General features: G+C 50.9%; 1 protein-coding gene across 9 annotated transcripts in view; it reads left to right on the forward strand.

Annotated features, from left to right (window-relative positions):
- Positions 1–21085, forward strand: part of SPTAN1 (spectrin alpha, non-erythrocytic 1) — a 58197-nt gene that overhangs the window by 20995 nt on the left and 16117 nt on the right. For 7 of the 9 annotated variants that reach the window (XM_052648552.1, XM_052648557.1, XM_052648558.1 and 4 more), the window contains 26 exons: positions 367–504; positions 999–1109; positions 1790–1867; positions 1975–2130; positions 2346–2550; positions 3059–3240; positions 3593–3836; positions 4029–4151; positions 4687–4904; positions 5636–5728; positions 6312–6446; positions 7516–7664; positions 8732–8791; positions 9899–10097; positions 11466–11570; positions 11999–12022; positions 12560–12595; positions 14653–14700; positions 15422–15513; positions 15850–15994; positions 16090–16271; positions 16803–16902; positions 17027–17224; positions 17328–17474; positions 18834–18937; positions 19043–19205. In XM_052648552.1, coding sequence (XP_052504512.1) covers positions 367–504; positions 999–1109; positions 1790–1867; positions 1975–2130; positions 2346–2550; positions 3059–3240; positions 3593–3836; positions 4029–4151; positions 4687–4904; positions 5636–5728; positions 6312–6446; positions 7516–7664; positions 8732–8791; positions 9899–10097; positions 11466–11570; positions 11999–12022; positions 12560–12595; positions 14653–14700; positions 15422–15513; positions 15850–15994; positions 16090–16271; positions 16803–16902; positions 17027–17224; positions 17328–17474; positions 18834–18937; positions 19043–19205 — 3435 coding nt within the window. The remainder of the gene's footprint in view (positions 1–366; positions 505–998; positions 1110–1789; positions 1868–1974; positions 2131–2345; positions 2551–3058; positions 3241–3592; positions 3837–4028; positions 4152–4686; positions 4905–5635; positions 5729–6311; positions 6447–7515; positions 7665–8731; positions 8792–9898; positions 10098–11465; positions 11571–11998; positions 12023–12559; positions 12596–14652; positions 14701–15421; positions 15514–15849; positions 15995–16089; positions 16272–16802; positions 16903–17026; positions 17225–17327; positions 17475–18833; positions 18938–19042; positions 19206–21085) is intronic. The other 2 variants (XM_052648556.1, XM_052648559.1) reach the window with 1 other exon arrangement.

Consider the following 21085-nt stretch of genomic DNA (forward strand, 5'->3'; position numbering starts at 1 on the left):
CTCAGTTGATATCTCTCATCTAAGAGTCCCTGCTCCTCCTATGCTGCCTCACTTTTACATGCTTGCCCTTTTTCTTCCACCAGAGGTTTACTTGTCATGTCTACCTAACATTATATGTGATAATATGGCAATAAATTATTAATAATTCTAGGTTCATTCAAACAGGGCCAACTCTTAGGTTTAGCATGACCATGCAAATCCTCAGGATCTCTGATTTGTGTGTGTGACTTGGCTGACACGTGAGTGAATGCTATCCTTCTTGTGCAAGTCAGAACCAAGGCCTGAAGGTTAGCAGAGGATTAGAAATGCCGGGAGCCTCTGTATCTGACGTCCCCTCCCCTCTCCTCCTCTCAACCACCGCCCTAGCTGACCGTCCTGTCCGAGGAGCGGGCCGCACTACTGGAGCTCTGGGAGCTGCGACGGCAGCAATATGAGCAGTGCATGGACCTGCAGCTCTTCTACCGCGACACGGAGCAGGTGGACAACTGGATGAGCAAGCAGGAGGTGAGTGGGGTGGGGAGCCAGCCACCTGTGCCGTGCTGTTCAGCTGGCCCGTTCTGTGTGGGTTCAGTTCTGCGTCATGCGGAGGGAAGAGTTGCCGGCTTCCATGGGCCCTGCCAGCACCATTCCTGTTGCTGAAACTGAAGGGGCCTCGGGAAAGGATCTGGTTTTTCAGAGGACTGTGATGGTGTAAAGTTTTTTGTTAGATTTTCTTTTCCTGTAGAACTTTGCGTTTTGCGTAATCTAAATCTACTAGAGGCAATGAAAGCTCTTGGAGCGAAGTTCAATGGAGGGTAGAACGAGAGTTTCATGCTCTTGCTGGATTTTTTTAAGCGAATCTGGAAGGACCTCTGGCTGCCAGGGGAGACCTGAGAGTTTCATGGCCATAGTCTTTCTTGCCCTCCTTTCTGTATTTTGGCCTCAGCAGCCTTTGCTTTCCAGCCCTGCGAGGTGAAGGGCGTTGGACATTATGTCAACACTGTGTTTCCTCCTGTAAGGCGTTCCTGTTGAACGAAGACCTGGGCGATTCCTTGGATAGTGTGGAAGCGCTTCTCAAGAAGCACGAAGACTTTGAGAAGTCCCTCAGCGCCCAGGAGGAGAAGATCACAGTAAGACACCTTCCGGCGTCCGTGCCGTCACATGATCCTTAGCGTCAGTGGAGGTCTCTTCTTGTTCTGAGAGGCTTCTGAGCAGAGTCAGAGAAGTCTCTGGGTGCTTACACCCTCGCGAGGGTGATCAACCACCTTGCTGGAGACACAGCACAGCTTCTAGAATGAAACTGTTCTCTTGATGTAAACCTCCAGGTTGAGATTTCCTCCCTGTTAAAGTAGCTGAAAACTAAGGTTAAAAAAAAAAAACTAAGGTAAGAGGTTTTTTCCCCATTGAGCACTGATCTTGGAAGTAGGAATTGAGGAGTTACAGTGGTTACAACGCTCAGCTTCCACTCAGGTGGTATGGATTCGATTCCTGTCAGGGAACTAAGATCCTGCATGCTATGCGGTTTGGCTGAAAAAAAGAATTAGGAATTGAAACGCTGTTAATCTGTGTCTGACCCCGTCAGATCCTGCCCTGACATTAACTGCAGCCAGTGTCTGCAGTCCTGAGTGAAGCTAGCATTACACTGAGCCATCTGACTGAGGACGTCAAGTAAAAACTCAGAAGTTAAGGGATAAAAGTTGTCGTAGCAAACCTCAGAGTGAAGTCCTTGACGGGGTCTGGAGCGTTTTGTGCTGTGTTCTGCACTCCCCTCTAGGGGCCGAGCTGTGATGAGCCCTCTTCTTCCTCCTAGGCCTTAGATGAGTTTGCCACCAAGCTGATTCAGAACAACCACTACGCGATGGAAGATGTGGCCACCCGGCGAGACGCAGTGAGTGCGCAACTTCCTCACTAGCCTCCTTTCCATCCATGGGTGTCCCTCCCAAGGCAGGTCAGTTAGGGGTGAGAGTGGAGACTCACGGGGCCCTTGCCTTCCAGCTGCTGAGCCGCCGCAACGCCCTGCATGAGAGAGCCATGTACCGCCGTGCCCAGCTTGCAGATTCCTTCCACTTGCAGCAGTTTTTCCGTGACTCTGATGAGCTCAAGAGTTGGGTCAACGAGAAGATGAAAACAGCCACAGATGAAGCTTATAAAGTAAGATCCTGTCAGCAGTGTCATGTAGCCCTTGGTCTATAAGCCAGACACCACACTTACAAATAGATGTAGCTAAAGAAAGAGATTGGAAATTTCAAAAACACACTACTGAATGTAAGCTGGCGGTTTCATATGTCCCCTGTGAAGATATGTGTGAGTGCAGTGCAGCGTAACTTGTTGTCCAGTGGTTCGAGAGAGAACCTCTTTCTTGGCAGGACCCATCCAACCTACAAGGGAAAGTGCAGAAGCACCAGGCCTTTGAGGCTGAGCTCTCAGCAAACCAGAGCCGCATCGACGCCCTGGAGAAAGCCGGGCAGAAGCTGATCGACGTTGACCACTATGCCAAGGACGAGGTGGCGACTCGGATGAATGAAGTCATCAGTCTGTGGAAGAAGCTGCTGGAGGCCACGGAGCTGAAAGGTGAAGGGAGGCATGCACGGGGTTGTGGTGGGAGGTTTAGAGAGTTAAATGCTCATCCCTGGTTCCCTGGTTTAGGTACTTGGGCCACCTAGGTGAGCTGCACCAGGTGACTGGGCACTGGGGCTCACTTCCTGAGGGAGTCAGCTGTGTGGGTGCCTAATGATGTGCAGGGCTGGCAGATGTGACTGTTTACTGGCTGGTCGGGGAGCCTGAGAGAGGAGGGGCTGATTTGGTCAGTGGCCCTGGTTGGCTGGGGCCTCGTCACTAGAAGAGGTCAGCTGTGAGCCGAGGGCACTTAACCATTCATCAGCACTTAACCCATGGGGCTCATTCCAGCTCCGCATCTGGAAGGCAGAGCCGAGCTTGCAGTTTTCCTTCACATTGTGATAGACGTGAAGGCGTCACTGAAACCCTGCCCTGTTGTGATCCTTACGAGAGGTGCTGCTGTTTACGAGCAGCGCTGGCAGAAGGGTGATACTCACAGACTCAACCTTGCCTCCTTGACCAGGCATAAAGCTCCGTGAGGCTAACCAGCAGCAGCAGTTTAACCGCAACGTTGAGGACATCGAGCTGTGGCTGTACGAAGTGGAAGGTCATCTGGCCTCAGATGACTACGGCAAAGACCTCACCAATGTCCAGAACCTCCAGAAAAAGCATGCCCTGCTGGAGGCTGACGTGGCCGCTCACCAGGTACGGGCCCTGGACGCGGATGTGGGGCTGTGGGCACGGGAGCGAGAGAGGCTGGTCAGCCAAGGCCAACCGGTTCGGTGGGGGATGAAGTGTGTCGATGCCCTAGAGAATCGTGGCTGCACCACTTGGCTTCTGTTCAGGTTGGTCTGCTTGCCCTTGGAGCTTCCTGGGAGCCCCAAATGGGGAAAGGGCGGCTGGAAGCGCACTCCAGAGCGTGGGGAAACAACGATGTGCATTTTCTTGGTGTGAGAGCAAACCACGCCTGAGGCAAGAACGTCAGCCGAGAGATGTCCAGAACGCACTCGGCCGGCCTCTGGCCAGGCTCTCAACACTCTGTCCTTCCCATCTCCAGGATCGCATCGATGGCATCACTATCCAAGCCCGCCAGTTCCAGGATGCGGGCCACTTTGATGCTGAAAACATCAAGAAGAAGCAGGAGGCCCTGGTAGCTCGCTACGAGGCACTCAAGGAGCCCATGGTTGCCCGGAAGCAGAAGCTGGCCGATTCCCTGCGGTTGCAGCAGCTCTTCCGTGACGTTGAGGATGAGGAGACGTGGATTCGGGAAAAAGAACCCATTGCCGCCTCCACCAACAGAGGTCAGCCTGCCTCTGTCAGACGGAAGTCCAGTTAGGAAAGGGCCTACCCTTACACGGGTCCAGGAGGGGGACCCGTGTCCGAATGAGCAAAGTCAGGTTTCAGTTGAACTGGGTTTTTAAGTGAAACCGTGGGGACAGCTGAGAGTGATGGAGTTGGCTTTTCTCTTGACTTGGGAGTGGTTTCTCTTTCAGGCAAAGATTTAATTGGAGTCCAGAACCTGCTAAAGAAACACCAAGCGCTACAAGCAGAAATTGCTGGCCACGAGCCCCGCATCAAAGCAGTCACACAGAAGGGGAACGCCATGGTAGAGGAGGGTGAGTGTCGTCAGGAGGTGGCTTTGTTCTCGTTTGTCGTGGCGCCTGCCGAGTACATGGTCGCAGGTCAGGCTGGGCTAGGGGTTGAAGACTGAACCCCCCCCAGTCTTCTGACTGTGACCCTGACTAGTCCATAACCTTTCTGAGCCTGAGCTAACCCGCCCCCACCTCCCGCCAGCTTCTCAACTTCTCCCACAGTTGAGAAGACTAAATGAATGAGGTCAGATACTGAGGAGCCTGAGACAGTGCCCAGCACTCAACGAGTCTCCATGACAGAGGGTCAGAGGGGCTGTGGGTTTTATTGTTTGTTTATGATGACATCACTAATGCCAACTAAGGTTGTCTTCTTAGAGTCTAGACAGACATCGTGGTCTGAGGAGATCTGTTAAAGGGTTGGAACCTGGGCCTCATATAAAACTGGTAACATGAAGGGACCTGGCTCCCTGGACATAGTGTCGCAGAGGCTGTGAGCGCTCAGAGGACCTTGTTTGTCCCCATGTTTCTCATTGTCCTCCCTCCCCTGCCCGCCCTACAGGCCATTTTGCCGCCGAGGATGTGAAGGCCAAGCTCCATGAACTGAACCAGAAGTGGGAGTCACTGAAGTCCAAGGCCTCCCAGCGGCGGCAGGACCTGGAGGACTCGCTGCAGGCCCAGCAGTACTTCGCCGATGCCAACGAGGCCGAGTCCTGGATGCGGGAGAAGGAGCCCATCGTGGGCAGCACCGACTATGGCAAAGATGAGGACTCTGCCGAGGTGATGCATACTGGGGGTACCGGGCTCGGGCTGGGGCTGGTTAGGAGGACGACCACGTGTGCAGAGTGCAGTCTCATGGCTTTTAAGGTGTTTCAGCATCTCTTTCCACTTTTCTCTGGTAATTCTCTTATGCTCACAAAAGAGAGAAGGCAGCCTTGGCCTTTCACTGTTAGCCGTGACCATGTCTCCGATCTTACTTCATTTTTTCTGTATACCTATGTGTACATAAGCACATTTTTTTGTTAGTCATCTTTTTTGAATGGAATTCTTAAATTTTATTCATAAAGATCTAGGTGTAGCCGTGTGCCTGCCTTTTCTTGCCTGTCTTCACATAAACTGTCCTGAGCTGAGTATTGACCCGACCTGATAGGATTTGGAGAAGTAGGAAGCACGGAGGGTGGTGGGAAGGGGGTTCTTGGAGGAGGGCGGCATGTGCCCAGCTGCCACTTAGCAGGAGTGTTGAATTCTCAGGATGGGTGGTGGATCACTGTACATGTGATGATGTTCTTTATGACTTCTCATCTGTTTCAAGGGTTGCATAAGTATGGATGAAAAGATAATAGAAAACATGATATTTTCTCCATGTTAAGTGTTTATCAAATAAAGGGAGAGAGAGTCATCAAGTCACCAGGTAGCTAAACAGATTTCAGAGGCAGACGGCGTGCTGGGGAGGCAGAGGGGCTGCTCTGGCTCCTTGCTCAGGGTCGCTTTGTGTGTGACTTGGATTTCAGGCTCTGCTAAAGAAGCACGAGGCATTGATGTCGGATCTCAGCGCCTATGGCAGCAGCATCCAGGCCCTGCGAGAGCAGGCCCAGTCGTGCCGGGTAAGTGAGGCTTTTCGTGTCAGCATGCAAGATCCCAGGGGTTGGGTCAGGGCCAGGGAGCAGGGAGGCCGAAAGACCCAGATGCTTGACAGCAGGTGGCATGATCTTGGGTGACGTTCTTTTATTTATGTATTTTTAGCTGTGTTGGTTCTTCATTGCTTCATGGGCTTTCTCTAGTTGCAGAAAGCGGGGGCTACTCTTCGTTGTGGTGCACCGGCTCTAGGGCGTGTGGGCTCAGTAGTTGGGGTGCCCAGGCTCAACAGTTGAGTGCACAGGCTTAGTTTTTCCAAGGCATGTGGGATCTTCCTGGACCAGAGATCAAACCTGTGTCTTCTACATTGGCAGGCAGATTCTTAACCACTGGCCCACCAGGAAGGCCCCCGTGGGTGACTTTCCTATGGGCTTAAAGGTCCCAGACAGCTGAGCTTCCTGAGTCAGATCTTGTTGGTGGCTTCAGAGGAGAACTGTCACCAGTGTATGTTTGATGGATGTGGGTCTCCTGCTGAGGCTGGGATCTGCAGTGGCTGAGACGGCACTCTGGAGACATCCCGTAACTGTGTTTGCCCTTTCTTTGGATTTTTAGCAACAAGTGGCCCCCATGGATGACGAGACTGGGAAGGAGCTGGTCTTGGCGCTCTATGACTATCAGGAGAAGAGTCCCCGAGAGGTCACCATGAAGAAAGGGGACATTCTCACCTTACTCAACAGCACCAACAAGGCAAGCACAGAGGATGACCGGGGGTTGGTTTCCACGTATTAGGTGTCTTGGGAGCTTGTCTTTCCAGGATGAGGCTGGTTTAAACCTTGAAGTTATTAGAGTTTCCAGGTCAGTCTCCCATGTCGTGTGGGTTTACTGTTTTGCCTGTGATTGAGATGACCAGTCTGTCTCCGTAAATACCTGAGAGCTAGGGTAGTGACTCTTACTCTCAAGGAGAGCTTTTCATCATGGACCACTTCCAAGTGGAATTTTTTTCTCTTTTGAGCTGAAGTCTGCTTTTCTGTCACTGGTACCTGTTGGTTCTAGACTGTAGGGCCGCAGCAGAGGGTTGAAGACAGGCTCCAGCGTCACCCTGTAAGCTCCACCTCCTCATCTTCTCCAAGTTCAGTGCTACCTGGTTCATCAGTCTTTCTTAACGCATTCTGATTGGCCGTGGCCTTGGAATGAGGCCATCATCTGACGAGCCCCCCAGGATCCTGCCCCCTGTCTTAGTGTAGGCTGGAGAAGTGTTAGGCACCTCCTCTTCCCAGCCACTCAGCTCACCTGGTCATGGGACTTTGAGGAAACCCTGGCCAGTGTCGTTCTGCTGACTCTAAACCTAAGTTAACTGCCTGGTCTGACTCTGGTTCACTCCAGAGCAGCCTCGCCAGTAGAAGCCACCGTGATGGCAGACTATGTGTCTGTGTTGGCCCCACAGAAGCCACTAGTCAAAGGTGACCACGAGGGGCTTCAGAGGTCCCAGAGCATCTGAGGTTTTATTTAATTTCCTGAAGTATGGCTCGAGGCTGCCGTGTTAGCACAGTCCTGGAGCATCTGTGCGAAGAGAAGGTGGCCTTCCTGCTCCAGTGAAGTCATGGCTGTCTCACTCATGACCCTCCCTATACGCGGCAGGTCACGAGGGGACCAAAATTCCCATCTTCACACCAGGTGACTTTGGCACCGTCATGGGATCCTCATGCCGTGACTAGAGCTCTTCTTCATGTGTGCATGCGTGTATACATGGGCCTCCTTGGGTTCTCCCTCCGTCAGGGGAGGAATTTGCCATGGAGATAGTCTCTTTTCCCTGTAGGACTGGTGGAAAGTGGAAGTGAACGACCGGCAGGGCTTCGTGCCGGCCGCCTACGTGAAGAAGCTGGACCCAGCGCAGTCGGCCTCCCGGGAGAACCTCCTGGAAGAGCAGGGCAGCATTGCGCTGCGGCAGGAGCAGATTGACAACCAGTAAGGGCCTCGCGGGTGGCGGCAGAGGGCCAGCGGAGGTCTGCGCCGTGCGTCGTCCTGAGGGGCTGAGGCTCCAGGGCGAGCGCTCTCCCAGTGCCCATCTGCGCTCTAAGGTGTACTCTCCCCCACCGTCCCCACGGCATAGCTTACCCACACAGCTCCAACCCCAGGAACCTATGATCCCTGACCCGTCCCTTTTTTTTCCTTTCATTTGTTTTTTTCCCTGCATTTGCCAGTTGCTTTTCCTAAACAACGTTTGCTAATTGTCACCATCTGGATCTTTGTTCTCCAGTTCAGGAGGTGCTCTCTGAAATGGGGTTTTTAGCTGTTCCACACCTCTTGAGCTCTGTCCTCTGCAAAAGGCTGCATAGAGTGTGTTTCTCTACCATGGTTTTGTGCTGTGAGAGTGGAGTGTATTTTTTAGGAAACAGCTCTGCACCCTTTCCTATGGCTAAGCTCCCTTAAGGACCCGTGTCCCTCTTTTTAGGGCACATCTTGCACTACTAATGAGATCTAAAGCTCTGGACACCTGGCAGACAGCCAGGAAGTACACTCTGATGAGAGGCTGGAATGGTAGAACTTTTTTGACCCTGTTGATCCCTGCAGAGGTCAGTTTTTATACACTTACCGATGCTTTCTGTTATTGCTAAGAATGAGAGGTTTTGGCTTAGATCGTAAATATGAGAGCAAAAAAGTGGACCAGATACCTGACTCCAGTTGCGTGTCAGCCGTCAGGAAAACCTCTTCCTCAGGGCGGTCACTGTACCCCTGGCCTGGCTTTGTGAAGCGACCAGTGTGTCTAGCCGAGGAATGTTTACTGCCTTAAGCATGGCAGACAGGAAAACAAAGGTGAACTAACTCTCGTGTCATTGGATTTGATTTTCCTGCTCTTTCCTTACTGTGACTTCATTCCCGGCCTAGCCTGCTTCCAAGAGCTCTCGAATGACTCCGTCATTTCCCCTTGAAGCGTCCACCGTCCTGGCCCCCATCGGAGCCGCTGCCTCCCACCCCGTGGATTAACCCACTAATCCATGCGTGCTTTTGCTGTGCCCCCCCCCCCCGTGCAGGACGCGCGTAACTAAGGAGGCCGGCAGCGTGTCTCTGCGTATGAAACAGGTGGAAGAACTGTGAGTAGGCCGGAAGCCCTGCCGAGCACCACCCGCCGCCCCTGTCCATCTTCCCTTCCCTGCTTCTCTTGAAGGCGCTCGCTGGTCGAGGAAGGCGAGGTGGCGGGAGGGCCCGTCTCTGGCAGCAGCTTTGGCTCACGAGGGAAGGGGTTTGGGTGAAGCCGTGTCAGCTGTGGCCGCTTCTCTCGTCGGTGCTTCTGTGCAGCCGTGCGTTCAGAGCCTGCTCGGTGCGCCTGCTGTCGGCTTCTTCCTGGACTAGCCGCTGTCAGCGGGCCAGGCGGCGGCCGGTGCCCTAGTGCTCCTCTGTCGGCGGCAAGCCAGCTGCCTCTTGAAGTCTCTGACTCTCGGTAATGCGCTCCTGTTTTATTTCCCTTTTGGAGACTTAGGTTCTGTTCTGGGTCTCTTTAGCTTCCAACTCAGTTGTATTAAGTTTGCTATTTTCACATCTGCAAGGATGCCAGGAGTTCAGCCTTTTGTATTTTGGTTCCCAAGAGTTCGAGTGTTGTTGGATTCTTCATAAGAAACCCTCAGCTAACGAAATGTGCTTTACGTGATTTCTCCTTCCAAAGTGGCCGAAACTTCCTGAGAAATAAGTATGTTAACATTAGAAACAGTAGGAATTCCCTACTGTTCCAGAGATACTAACATTCTGAATGAGGCTGTTGTAAAGCTCAGTGTACCTTCCCCAACCACCTGGGCGCTGCTGGCAGAATCATACGACAGGAGAACGGGCCCTCTGTATACACCACGCCCAGCAAATCATCTCTCATCTGGCAGCTGTAGTCGCATGGAGCCTGTGTTGTGCTAAACGCTTGGTTTTGGTCATTTGTGGTTGTGGTGGTGTCAGTGCACACGCGGCCCCGGGGTGAGTGTGCCGGGCCGTCCCCGCCACCCCATTGTGAACAGTGCAGTGTGGGCTTGTCCCGGAGGCTGTCCGTGGGTCCTCGGGGCCTGTGTCTCCACCTGCTGTCTGATACTCTGCCACCACGGCATCGTCCTTATCAACACAGCCTTGGACCACCTCTTGAAGACACGGGTGGTCTGCCTCCATAGGAAGTTAACCCGCCTCCCCTCGCTCCCTCTTGTCACCCTCTTGAATTACTTCAGGTACCATTCTCTGCTGGAACTGGGAGAGAAGCGTAAAGGCATGTTGGAGAAGAGCTGTAAGAAGTTCATGTTGTTCCGTGAAGCGAACGAGCTGCAGCAGTGGATCAATGAGAAAGAAGCGGCCCTGACAAGCGAGGAGGTTGGCGCGGACTTGGAGCAGGTCGAAGTGCTGCAGAAGAAGTTTGACGACTTCCAGAAGGTACGGGAGGTCTTGCAGCTGAGTGGAAAATTGTTCAAAGATTTGGATCTCTTGACATTTGACTGTGGATTTCTGGAATGAAAATTACAGAGATTATATTCCTCTGTCTCTGTAGCCATTTTTAAACAAGTTTAATCATAACTTTTCTTGCACCATTTAGTTCTGAGAAGACATCAATACGTGCAGTTTTCTCTACATGTTGTTTTAAGAACTTTCCTAATCTATCATACAAAAATGTGTAAAAGTAGTTTTCCTAATTAGGGTTAAGTTCACATAACATTGGGCTTTTCTAGTGGCTCAGTTGGTACAGAGTGTGCCTGCAACACAGGAGACCCAGGTTCAGTCCCTGTGTTGGGAAGATCCCCTGGAGAAGGGAGTGACTACCCACTCCAGTATTCTTTCTTGGAGAATCCATGGGTAGCGGAGCCTGGTAGGCTCCAGTCCGTGGAGTCGCAGAGAGGCAGAGGTGACTGAGCGACTTCCCCGTAACAGACAGTTAACTGTGATAAAGGATGTAGTTCAGAAGCATTTGGTTTGTTCCCAGTGTTCTATTACCATCACTTCTATTTCCAAAACACGGTCACTTCGCAAGGAGAGCACAGACCCATGAAGCAGCCTCTCCTTACCCCCTGCCCGCCTCCACACCAACACCTGGCAAACATCAGGCTGCTTTTTGTCTCTGGATGTATGTGTCCTGGACATTTCATATAAATGGAAGCACATATTATGTTACTTTGTGACTGAGGGCTTCACAGAGGGTTTTGAAAGTCTTGTCATTATCGATGGATCAGTGATCTTCTAGCGTTTATTGGCTAATGCTCCGTGGTGTGTATATATACACCGCATCTTGTGTATCCATTCCTCCAGTTTAAAAATACTCTTGTGAGACTTCCCTGTCTGGCCAGTGGTTAAGACTGTGCTTCCAGTGCAGGGGGTAGGGGTTTGATCCCTGATTAGCAGCGTTCCAGATGCCTGCATAGTGTGGCCAAGAAGCATATACATATTTTTATGACCAGTTCAGTTGGGTGGGGGGTGCCTCTCTCCTGTAGTGGCAAGCTTTAACATTTCATCACATTTTTAATATGTCTTCTCCCCGATGAAGGTTTTAAAAAAATCTCCAACCAGAATAGTTTTTCATTAACTACAGTTAGTTTAGTAAGTAAGAGACAGGCTATTTCTAATGCCATGTGGTTTTCTTACTTCTTAAGTAGCAGCAAGCAGGATTTTCTGATTTAGGTCACTGTCAAGGAGTAGAAAAACTACTTATGGGATACCTGTCAGATAGAAATTTATGGAGTTCATGAGTATCTGTGTCCTCCTTTGGATTGCTGTTATGAGTTCTGGTTACATTGTCTTTGTTCTTTGAAGGATCTCAAGGCCAATGAGTCACGGCTGAAGGACATTAACAAGGTGGCTGAAGACCTGGAGTCGGAAGGCCTGATGGCGGAGGAGGTGCAGGCCGTGCAGCAGCAGGTGGGGGTCTGGCTGCTGCGTGGAGCCTGCTCGGGAGCAGCTTGGCTCCCCCTTGGCCTGTGCTATAGCCCAGCTCACGTGCCCCACGGTGCACCGTGTGGCCAGGGTGCAGGTTCTCCGTGTGGCCTGCACTGTCTCGTTTACCTTCGACGGGAGGGAAAAACGGGTCTCCTTCTTAGGCCCCTTAAATATCATGGTAGTTGCTGAATCTTTCTTTAGGCCTTAACTGGTAATAAATTCATGCAGTTCCTTAAATAAATGAAAGGCTCTGTGTAGAAACACTTGGTCATCCTGTAGACTTTAATAGTCCCTCTGGCCAGTCACATTGCCTGTCTCTCAACTCTCCCGCGCCTCCAGTTTGACTTGACAGTGGTAGGTGTTACTGATGTTTCCTCTAATGACGTGATTGTTTCCTTCTCTGCTTGTAGGAGGTGTATGGTGCGATGCCCAGGGTAAGTGTCAGGTGCCCCGTCTATAACTTGAACTTGAGGATTAACTCTTGGGAAGAGTATATAGTCAAGAGTCCCATGAAGATTTCTGTTCTTGAACCTCTAGAGATGCGTTTTGTGTGTAAAAGCCTGTGCAAAAGAAATAAGTTGATTTCTGTTTGTCTTTCTCCAAAAACCAAAAGGTTTTTCTCTGGTTTCTTAGAACTTTTCCGCCAGCAGTTACTTATTTATTCCTTTTCAAAGAATCCTCTGAGAATGATATAAAGAGAAGCTGGAAATTGTATTAAATTTCCTCAATCTCTTCATCTCTCCTACTGCATTTTAAAAAAGAGAGACTTTTTCACTCCTGTTTGCTTCATTTCCCCCAGTCAGCCCTGCAATTTGCTGCCAGCCAGTGATAAGTTCTGACTCGCAGTGGGGAACACTGTTCTGATTTCTCTGAACTTCCCATCATTCAGAGGAAAAGCTGATAAGCTGATGCAGCTTTGTTTTGTGCTCAGTTTCTCGGCTGCCTAAATTCCTCTCTTTTTCTTTGAATAGGATGAATCTGATTCCAAGACAGCCTCCCCGTGGAAGGTAAGAGTTTCTTTGCAAATTGTTAATTCCAGAGGTTTTCCAGGACCGGAAATGTTTCATGTCCTTTTCTAGTGTGCATGTTTCTGAGTAGTTAGGCTTGTCTGACTGTGGTCATTTCTGGCCTTGTGTGGCCTGGTGTCTTTCTGACCCTGGTGTTGATATTCTTTGAATTGGCCATGTCTTGAAATATGATGCTTAATGACACAGAAGCAGCATGTCTTCCTGCAGATGCTCAGCACAAGTTCAGGTGGGGGTCGAGCTTGTCACACGTTGTCTCTGCCAGAGTGTACAGTTGGCCATCTGTGTTTGGATTCAACCAACCAGCAATTGAAAATGCCACCATTCGATCCATGGTTGGTTGAATCCAAGGATTCAGGACCTGAGCACACAGGGCACCAGCTCTGAGGGACTTGAGCATCCATGAATTTTAGTACCTTGGGGGATCCTGGGACCCTTCCCCCTTAAGAACCAAGGATATGGGGATGACTGCAGTTTGCAGAGGTCACACTGCGTAGTGAGGCATGGTCCCACCAGTAGGACTGCCGCCCAAAAGGAAATGACATGAAGATGAAAAGGGGAGAAGACTTTCTTCTAAACATCTGCTGACCGCTTTCTCCTGGTGCCTAAGAAAGGCTTGATGGAAAGTCTATGTCCTGAGGAGAGATGTTTACAAGCTGCAGTAGACATTGTTCACAGAGACTGGAATGGTGCTTAGCCAAGGTGGACGTAACTCTGACCAGCAGGACCAGGGAGCCTTCTCATGTGTAGTGCTTATAGCCATGATTATGGAACTAGCTGCTCAATGCCAGTTGGAGCATCTTTCCTCCTGACTCAGCTCTTCAGGAATATGTCCCTTAAGTTATAGACAAGCTGGAAAAAGCAGGTTTCTTCATGAAGTCATACCTTTCTAAAATATAAAGAAAGCATGAAAACCTAAAAACAGGCCCTCACCCCAGTCCCTCATTTGGTACTTCCCAGCCCTGTCACCTGGCTTGTCGTGGGGACCTAGGTTGAAAGGGATTTGTTTCTTTGGCCTCCTTATCTCTCCAGGCTCTCACCATTCTGCTTATTAAATAGACTGCAAATTGCTTGGAAAGATGCATGTTTCCTTTTATTCCGCTTTCTCCTTTTTTCTCTGTCTTAATTTGCTTACATAACAAAATTTAGTCATTGGTGTCATGAATGGGCAGCATCCTTAGCTATTTGACATCTGGCAGAGTTCGCCAGAGCTTTTCTTGTAACAGATATTTTTTCAGAAATACATGTCAGATGACTTGATAAACACCAGTACTTCCTGATTCTGAAAAGAATGGGAAACAATGGGTGTCTGCTTTCTGACCCCTGTACACACCCACACTGGTTGAAAACATTGTCTGGGTGTGTCCCTGGAACATTGGAGGAGCCTGACTTCCCTACAGACACACTCGGCTCCTCCTTTTTGTTATGTACTTGAGGATTACAGGCCTCACAAGCCTGCCAAGTAGGGTTTCTTTCTGATTCAACCAGGTCAGCTCTGAGAGCCCAAGGGGCACGATTTTTAAAAGTGACATTGATGAGAGGAAGCTAATTCATCAGTGTCTTTTCTTTCTCATCCAGTAAGGTTCCACTGTTAGAAGGAGTAATGATCCAGTAACCATAAGTAGAAGTGAAATTATGGGTGCACTTGAGTGTTTAAATAGTCTCAGCTGGCAGCATTTCTTCCATTGAGTGTGTTTTCTGGACTCTTCTCCTAGAGTAGGAACAAGAAAAAGATACCAGTCAGTAGTCTTTGAGCCTCTTTTCTCTGTCCAGTCAACTGTTTTAATTGTGGTTTCCACTGTTCTTTCACTCTTCATGTAAAATTAATCATTGAGTTGGATGTGATTGTGCACTTGCGTTTCTGCCTGACTTTCTCCTTGTTGGTACTTTCTTGCTGCTCTGATCAGAAATTTGACAGTATTCTTTTACAATCATTTGGTGGACAATTGGGCCCTAATTAATGGCACTTGCATCTCAGATTTCTCTTGTAATCAGCAGACACGTGATTAGTTTGCTCTTCTGCTTCCCTCCCCACATAGTCTGCTCGCCTGATGGTTCACACCGTGGCCACCTTTAATTCCATCAAGGTAAGACACCAGGGCGGCTTCCCTGGTCCTCCCTGGTCTCCTTCCTCGTGTCCTGCTCCCGTCTTCAGCAAGGCTCTTGTCCTCGTGAGCTGTGTGAGCTGTAGCAGTTGTCACTCTCCTGGCTCCAAGGGTGTCCTGGTCGCTGTTACTCTCCGTGGGCGGCAGGAGCCACGATCAGCTCACCCAGTTCTGCCGGTGCCTCCTGGAGGGCTGGGCGCTGTGGGGAGCGTGTTATCTGGAAGGCAGTGAAGGCCTTTCCTGACTCCTTCTTGGGCCCCAGGCTGGTTGTCCTCCGAGGACAGGGTCCTACAGCCACACTGTGCTCGGGCTGCTTCCCCGCTGGTGGTGCCACCAAGATCAGTCTGGGGCGGCAGATGTGGGACTCTGTCCACTCAGCAGTTGTTCCGAAGTTGATGCTGTGAGGTGGCACCAGGCTAGGTGCTGAGATGAGGACAGATCAGCCTCCTCTCTCCTGCCGCTTCCACTGCCATTCCAAGCCGGGTGCTGGTGGAGTGTTTGCACCGTGGGGTCTGGCGAGCTGTGGCCAGATCTGAATTTCTGGACTTTGGCTATCACGGTGTGCTCACGGATTAAACTGGGAAGGTCAGAACCAGGAAGTCCTCGGTGCCCCAGGCTTTCCTTTCTCGTGAAGCCACCAGGGCTCTGGTTCTGCCCTTTTCCTGGAGTTGGGTGTGAGCTGATGCCTCCTGTCCTCCGGCAGGAGCTCAACGAGCGCTGGCGGTCCCTGCAGCAGCTGGCTGAGGAGCGGAGCCAACTCTTGGGCAGCGCCCATGAAGTGCAGCGGTTCCACAGGTGAGGGGTGGCTCTGCCAGCAGGAGTGGTCCTGTGGCAATGGGGGATGAGGGGCAGGCTCCACAGGTGAGGGGCAGCCCGGGCTGGCAGGAGAAGGAGCCGGCGATGATCAGGTTCACCTCAGCTGGATCTTGTCCGTGCTGGTGCTCTGGCACTTGATGGGTGCTCAGTCAGTACTGCTGAGCGGGTGGATGTGTGTTCCGTGCCATTTAGAGTACAGTTGGTGGGCCACTGACACGTGCCAGTGAAGCACACCGGGGTCAAGGCAGCCATCCTCGGCACTCGTGAATGTGAACAGAATATGAATATGAACGTGAATGTGAATATTACCTACAGAGATGCTGACGAAACCAAAGAGTGGATCGAGGAGAAGAACCAGGCTCTAAACACAGACAACTATGGCCACGACCTGGCCAGCGTCCAGGCCCTGCAGCGCAAGCACGAGGGCTTCGAGAGGGACCTCGCGGCCCTTGGCGACAAGGTGAGAGGCGGCGGACAGACGCAGAGCTGGCTTTCCTCTATTCTGCTGGAGGCCACACTCCCCCTTTCCCCATCTCTCACCTCTTTCTTCCCCAGGTGAACTCGCTCGGGGAGACAGCCGAGCGCCTGATCCAGTCCCACCCCGAGTCGGCAGAGGACCTGCAGGAGAAGTGCACTGAGCTGAACCAGGCATGGAGCAGCCTGGGCAAGCGTGCCGACCAGCGCAAGGCCAAGCTGGGTGACTCCCACGACCTGCAGCGCTTCCTCAGCGACTTCCGGTGAGAAGCAAGCTCGGGCCAGAGGCCTTTCTAGCTGGATGAAATGCATGCATAGGCTGAACACGTCTCAGGTTTGATCTTGGGAATTACTTGGTGGTCCAGTGGTTAGAACCTGGTGCTTTCACTGATGAGGGCCCAGGTTCAATTCCTGGTCAGGGAACTGAAATCCTGGAAGCTGCACAATGTGGCCAGGAAAGAAAAAAGGTTTCATTCTAAAGAAAGGCATTTGTATTTGAAGCTGTAGGGGACTTTACCACAGCTACTTGTCTATGTTACCTCCTGTTATTCTGTAGAGTAAAAGATCTTGTATACTCGTTTGTTCTTTCTCTGAGGACTTCTTGGTTTTTTTAAGTTATTAATTCAGTAAGACAAGAGGCTTCAAAATAATTTACTCAGAGCTCTAGCCCCAATCAATAGATTAATCCCAAATAACTTTCTGAGACAAGACTTAGGGAGTCCTCTCTTTTCCTGGGCAGAAGGCCCGCTTGCCAGGGAATGTAATAGCCATTCCTCTGTGGCTCTGGTTTCCAGGGACCTCATGTCTTGGATCAATGGAATCCGAGGTCTGGTGTCCTCAGACGAGCTAGCCAAGGATGTCACCGGAGCTGAGGCCCTGCTGGAGCGACACCAGGTGGGTCGGCCTGCTGAGCAACGCATACATGGTGACCCTGCCAGGCCAGGAGGACTTCAGTGGTTGACATGAGAGTGGGCAGCTCCTCCTGCCAGTTACCTAATCCCTCCCCTCCTCTTGGCAGGAACACCGGACAGAAATTGATGCCAGAGCTGGCACTTTCCAGGCATTCGAGCAGTTTGGGCAGCAGCTGTTGGCTCATGGGCACTACGCCAGCCCCGAGATCAAGGAGAAGCTCGATGTTCTAGACCAGGAGCGTGCAGACCTCGAGAAGGCCTGGGTCCAGCGCAGGATGATGCTGGATCAGTGCCTTGAATTGCAGGTACCTGCGCTGGATGGTAGCTTCCTGTTTGCCACAGGGTTTCAGACCAGGTGTTTTGTGCCAGAGGCTCCTTGTCTCCTCACCTCCCTCTTCCCTTCTTTAGCTGTTCCATCGGGATTGCGAGCAGGCCGAGAACTGGATGGCTGCCCGGGAGGCCTTCCTGAACACGGAAGACAAAGGGGACTCGCTAGACAGCGTGGAGGCTCTGATCAAAAAACACGAGGACTTTGACAAAGCAATTAATGTCCAGGTAGGGGCTTCCCCAGTGGCTCAGCGGTAAAGAATCCACCTGCTGTGCAGGAGACTGGTTTGACCCCTGGGTCGGGAAAATCCTCCAGAGGAGGAAGTGGCAACCCACTGCAGTATTCTAGTCTGGAAAATCCCACGGACAGAGGGGTCTGGTGGGCTACAGTCCATGGGGTCGTAAAGAGTCAGACACAACTGAGGGACTAGACGTGAGCAAGAAGGCCTTTGTACCTTAGATCCTGAATCTGGGTTTTCCCAGATTGATGTCTTCTCTTTCTGTTGGCATATTCTCTTTGCCTGCTCTCAGTGATTAGAACAAAAGATAGTTTCTGCTTGCTTAACTCAGCTGGAGAGCTTTGGCAACTTCCTCAAATTAGAATACTTGGTGGTGGGAATTCCCTGGTGGCGCAGTGGATAGGAATCTGCCTGTGAATGCAGAGGACGTGGGTTCACTCCCTGGTCTGGAAGATTCTTCACACCGTGGAGCAGCTAAGCCCACGAGTTGCAGTTACTGAGCCTATGGCCTAGGTGCCACAGCTGCTGAAGCCCGAGCGCCTAGAGTCTTGTGCTCCGCAACAAGAGAAGTGACTGCAATGAGAATCCCACACACAACTAGAGAAAACCCACATGCAGCAACAAAGACCCAGCACAGCCAAAAGAAAATACAGGAATAAAGTACTTGGTGTTGACTACACAGTGCAAACCTGTGCAGTCGAGAAAAAGTGACATATGTAAATCGTTTTTTTAAACTTGATAAATTCTGGCATTTTAAAGATTTTGATAACAGATGCCACAGGGGAAATTTTTTACAGTGAAAGGGAAGAAAAACAAATTTGTGGATAGGTAAGTGCATATATGAACATGAACCAGAAAGTTGCAGAAGTCTTTGGCTTATAAACCGCTTTGTTGAAAATCTGATGATTTTTTTCTGTGATGCCTAAATTTTTTTGGCCACTCCTTGAGTCGTGTAGGATCTTAGTTCCCCTGCCAGGGCTTGAACCTGTGCCCTCTACATGGAAACATAGAGTCTTAACCATGGGACCGCCCGGGAATTAATTCCCTGTGAAGCCCAATTTCCCTTCTCCAGTGGACTACGTTTCATATGTGATGAAGCCTAGTTTCATTTGTGGTCTGCTGGTGTTCAAACCCCAGCCCCACCCCAGCGTGACCTGGCACCTTCTTGAGGTAAACTCTACTCTAATAATGATTGAAATCAAGCTTTCCTCTGGCTTTTTACACTCCTGCTTCTAAAGTGTCGGTGTATTCGGATCCCGTCACCAGCTAGTCACCCAAAATAACTGTTCTCTTCTTGGACCTGCGGTCGTCTTGCCTGCCCTGACCTCACGATTCTCTTTGCTGACAGGAGGAGAAGATTGCTGCCCTGCAGTCCTTTGCTGACCAGCTCATTGCTGGCGGTCACTATGCCAAAGGCGACATCTCCAGCCGGCGCAATGAGGTTCTGGACAGGTGGGTGGTCGGTGCAGCTGACTGGTCCTGCTGCACTTGTGCTAGAGCCCCAGCCTGACTACCTCTCTGGGGTGCTCACCTTTGCTCTCGGTTCCACCTTCTCAGGTGGCGCCGTCTAAAAGCTCAGATGATTGAGAAGAGGTCAAAGCTGGGAGAATCGCAGACCCTCCAGCAGTTCAGCCGGGATGTAGACGAGATTGAAGCTTGGATCAGTGAAAAATTACAGACTGCAAGTGATGAGTCATATAAGGACCCCACCAACATCCAGGTGAGCTGAACCCGTGAGGTGTGTGTCTCCAAAGTAGCCTGTGCTCCTGAGTAGCTCTTGCTAAAAATAAGGCATCTTTAGAAGGGAGAGTTATCTCTAGGTACCTCCTCCTGCTCACAATGATGCCAAGAAAAAGTGTTTTAGTAAGTGAACTGGTGGGAAGACCTCCCCTAAATGATGAGAGCCAGTTAAGAAGCTGCTCCCGTCACTTGATGTTGCTGAAGCTGTGGCTGTGTTAGAGCCTGTAGAAAAGGCCCCCTTAAAACCGCTGTTTCTAAATGCTGACCTTCCCAGGGGAAGTCTGACAGTTTCTGTTGAATAGGTGATATTGCATATTCACATCAGTGTACTGAACTCTTGTCATTTTAATCTGTTTTTGTAGCTTTCCAAGCTGCTGGTAAGTTTTATGTTTTCTTAAAGAGTTTTAGTTAAATGAGCTCCAGTGTCTGTGCTCTTGTGTATAGATTCTCATAATCATGGTCACAGTCTGCTGGTGTCTTCCTCATCTGTGCTTTTTGTTTCTAATCATCCATCACACTCCATCCAAGTATCCCTGCGGGATGTGGCTTTCTCTGTTGTAATTAGCCTGAGCCCTTCCCTTTCTCCTCCCTCCCCACTCCCGGCTCATCACTTAGGCAGGTTCTGTACAGTGTTTGATTTGGGGGGCAGCAGTGAACTGCTTTCTTTCCAAAGATGCACTGTTTTTAAACGAAATTAATTTTCTCTGTTTAAGTTTGGGCTCTTCTTGCCGTGGACTCAGGGCTCTCGGTGGGTGGGGGCAGGGCCAGCTGGGAGAGTTTCGTTGCCCATGTGACCTTTTGTCCAGAAGTGCTGGTCACTGGAGAGGGACAGCGAGAGGTCCACAGAGTAGCAGGTGATAACGCTTCCAAGTCTACAAGAAGCCTGGGGTGAGAGGTTAAGATCAAAGTGGACATCACCAAAGGGGCAGCGAAAGACTTCATAGTCAACATGTAGCTGAGAAGTGGCTTAAATGGATGAGAATTGAGCCAAGGAGCGATCAGGAAAAGAGGGGACCTGGGCTCTTGCCGGGGTATGTGGGTGTCTGAGACCTTTTTCTGTTTTGTAGTTGGGCTCGAGCGTTAAGAGTATGTGGCCAGGACTCTTTATGTTGACACTGCATTTCACCAGCCACGTGCCTCCATCTTTTGACAGTTGCTGCCCCTGAAATGAAACATGTGATGCAGAATCCTTCCCCAGTTGCACTGCTTTTTCCTTTTATTTTTACCCCCTGGATACCGTCCTCGCCCGAGACCCCGCGTTCCTCGCCCAGAGCTGCCCCACAGCTGTGTCCTTTCGGTTGTCCCCTGTGGCACCCCTGCAGCTTGTATCTCTTAAGTTCCCCATCAGGCCCTTGCCCTCAGATGCCCATCGTCCTCCCAGCCCTCTCTTCTAGCAAAATGAAGTTCTTACCTACAGTCAAGCCTGGATTTTGACAAATCCAGGCGTTTTGAATGATGACCACTGCTGGAGGAGAAGCCAGGAAAGCCCAGTTTCACAGCGGCTTCAGGGTTCTTTGTGGATGGCGGGGCAGGCTCACCCTCGCATGCCTGGTGTCATGGGGACTGCCGCCCTAGGTGATGAGAGGCCAGCTGTGTTATTTCTTAGTGCTTCTGTCCCCTAAGGAGGAAGCCGTGCACAGAAATTGATGCACAGGTAGATTGAGAACTACAATTGGCCATTGCCGCTTCCTGCAAAAGTGTTGGAAAGCATCTGCTTGTAGAATTTCACTCTGATCAGGAGTTGAGTCAGCTCACCTGCTCCTGAGCTGGTGCCTTTCCTCTCTCTGAACTCCCACCAGACTGACTCCAGAAGTGTTTCTCACAGATTCTGTGACTGCCTTCTAGAAAAGTGTTGCTGCC

This window comes from Budorcas taxicolor, chromosome 11 (assembly GCF_023091745.1).
Source record: "Budorcas taxicolor isolate Tak-1 chromosome 11, Takin1.1, whole genome shotgun sequence".
Taxonomy (NCBI): Eukaryota; Metazoa; Chordata; class Mammalia; order Artiodactyla; family Bovidae; genus Budorcas; species Budorcas taxicolor.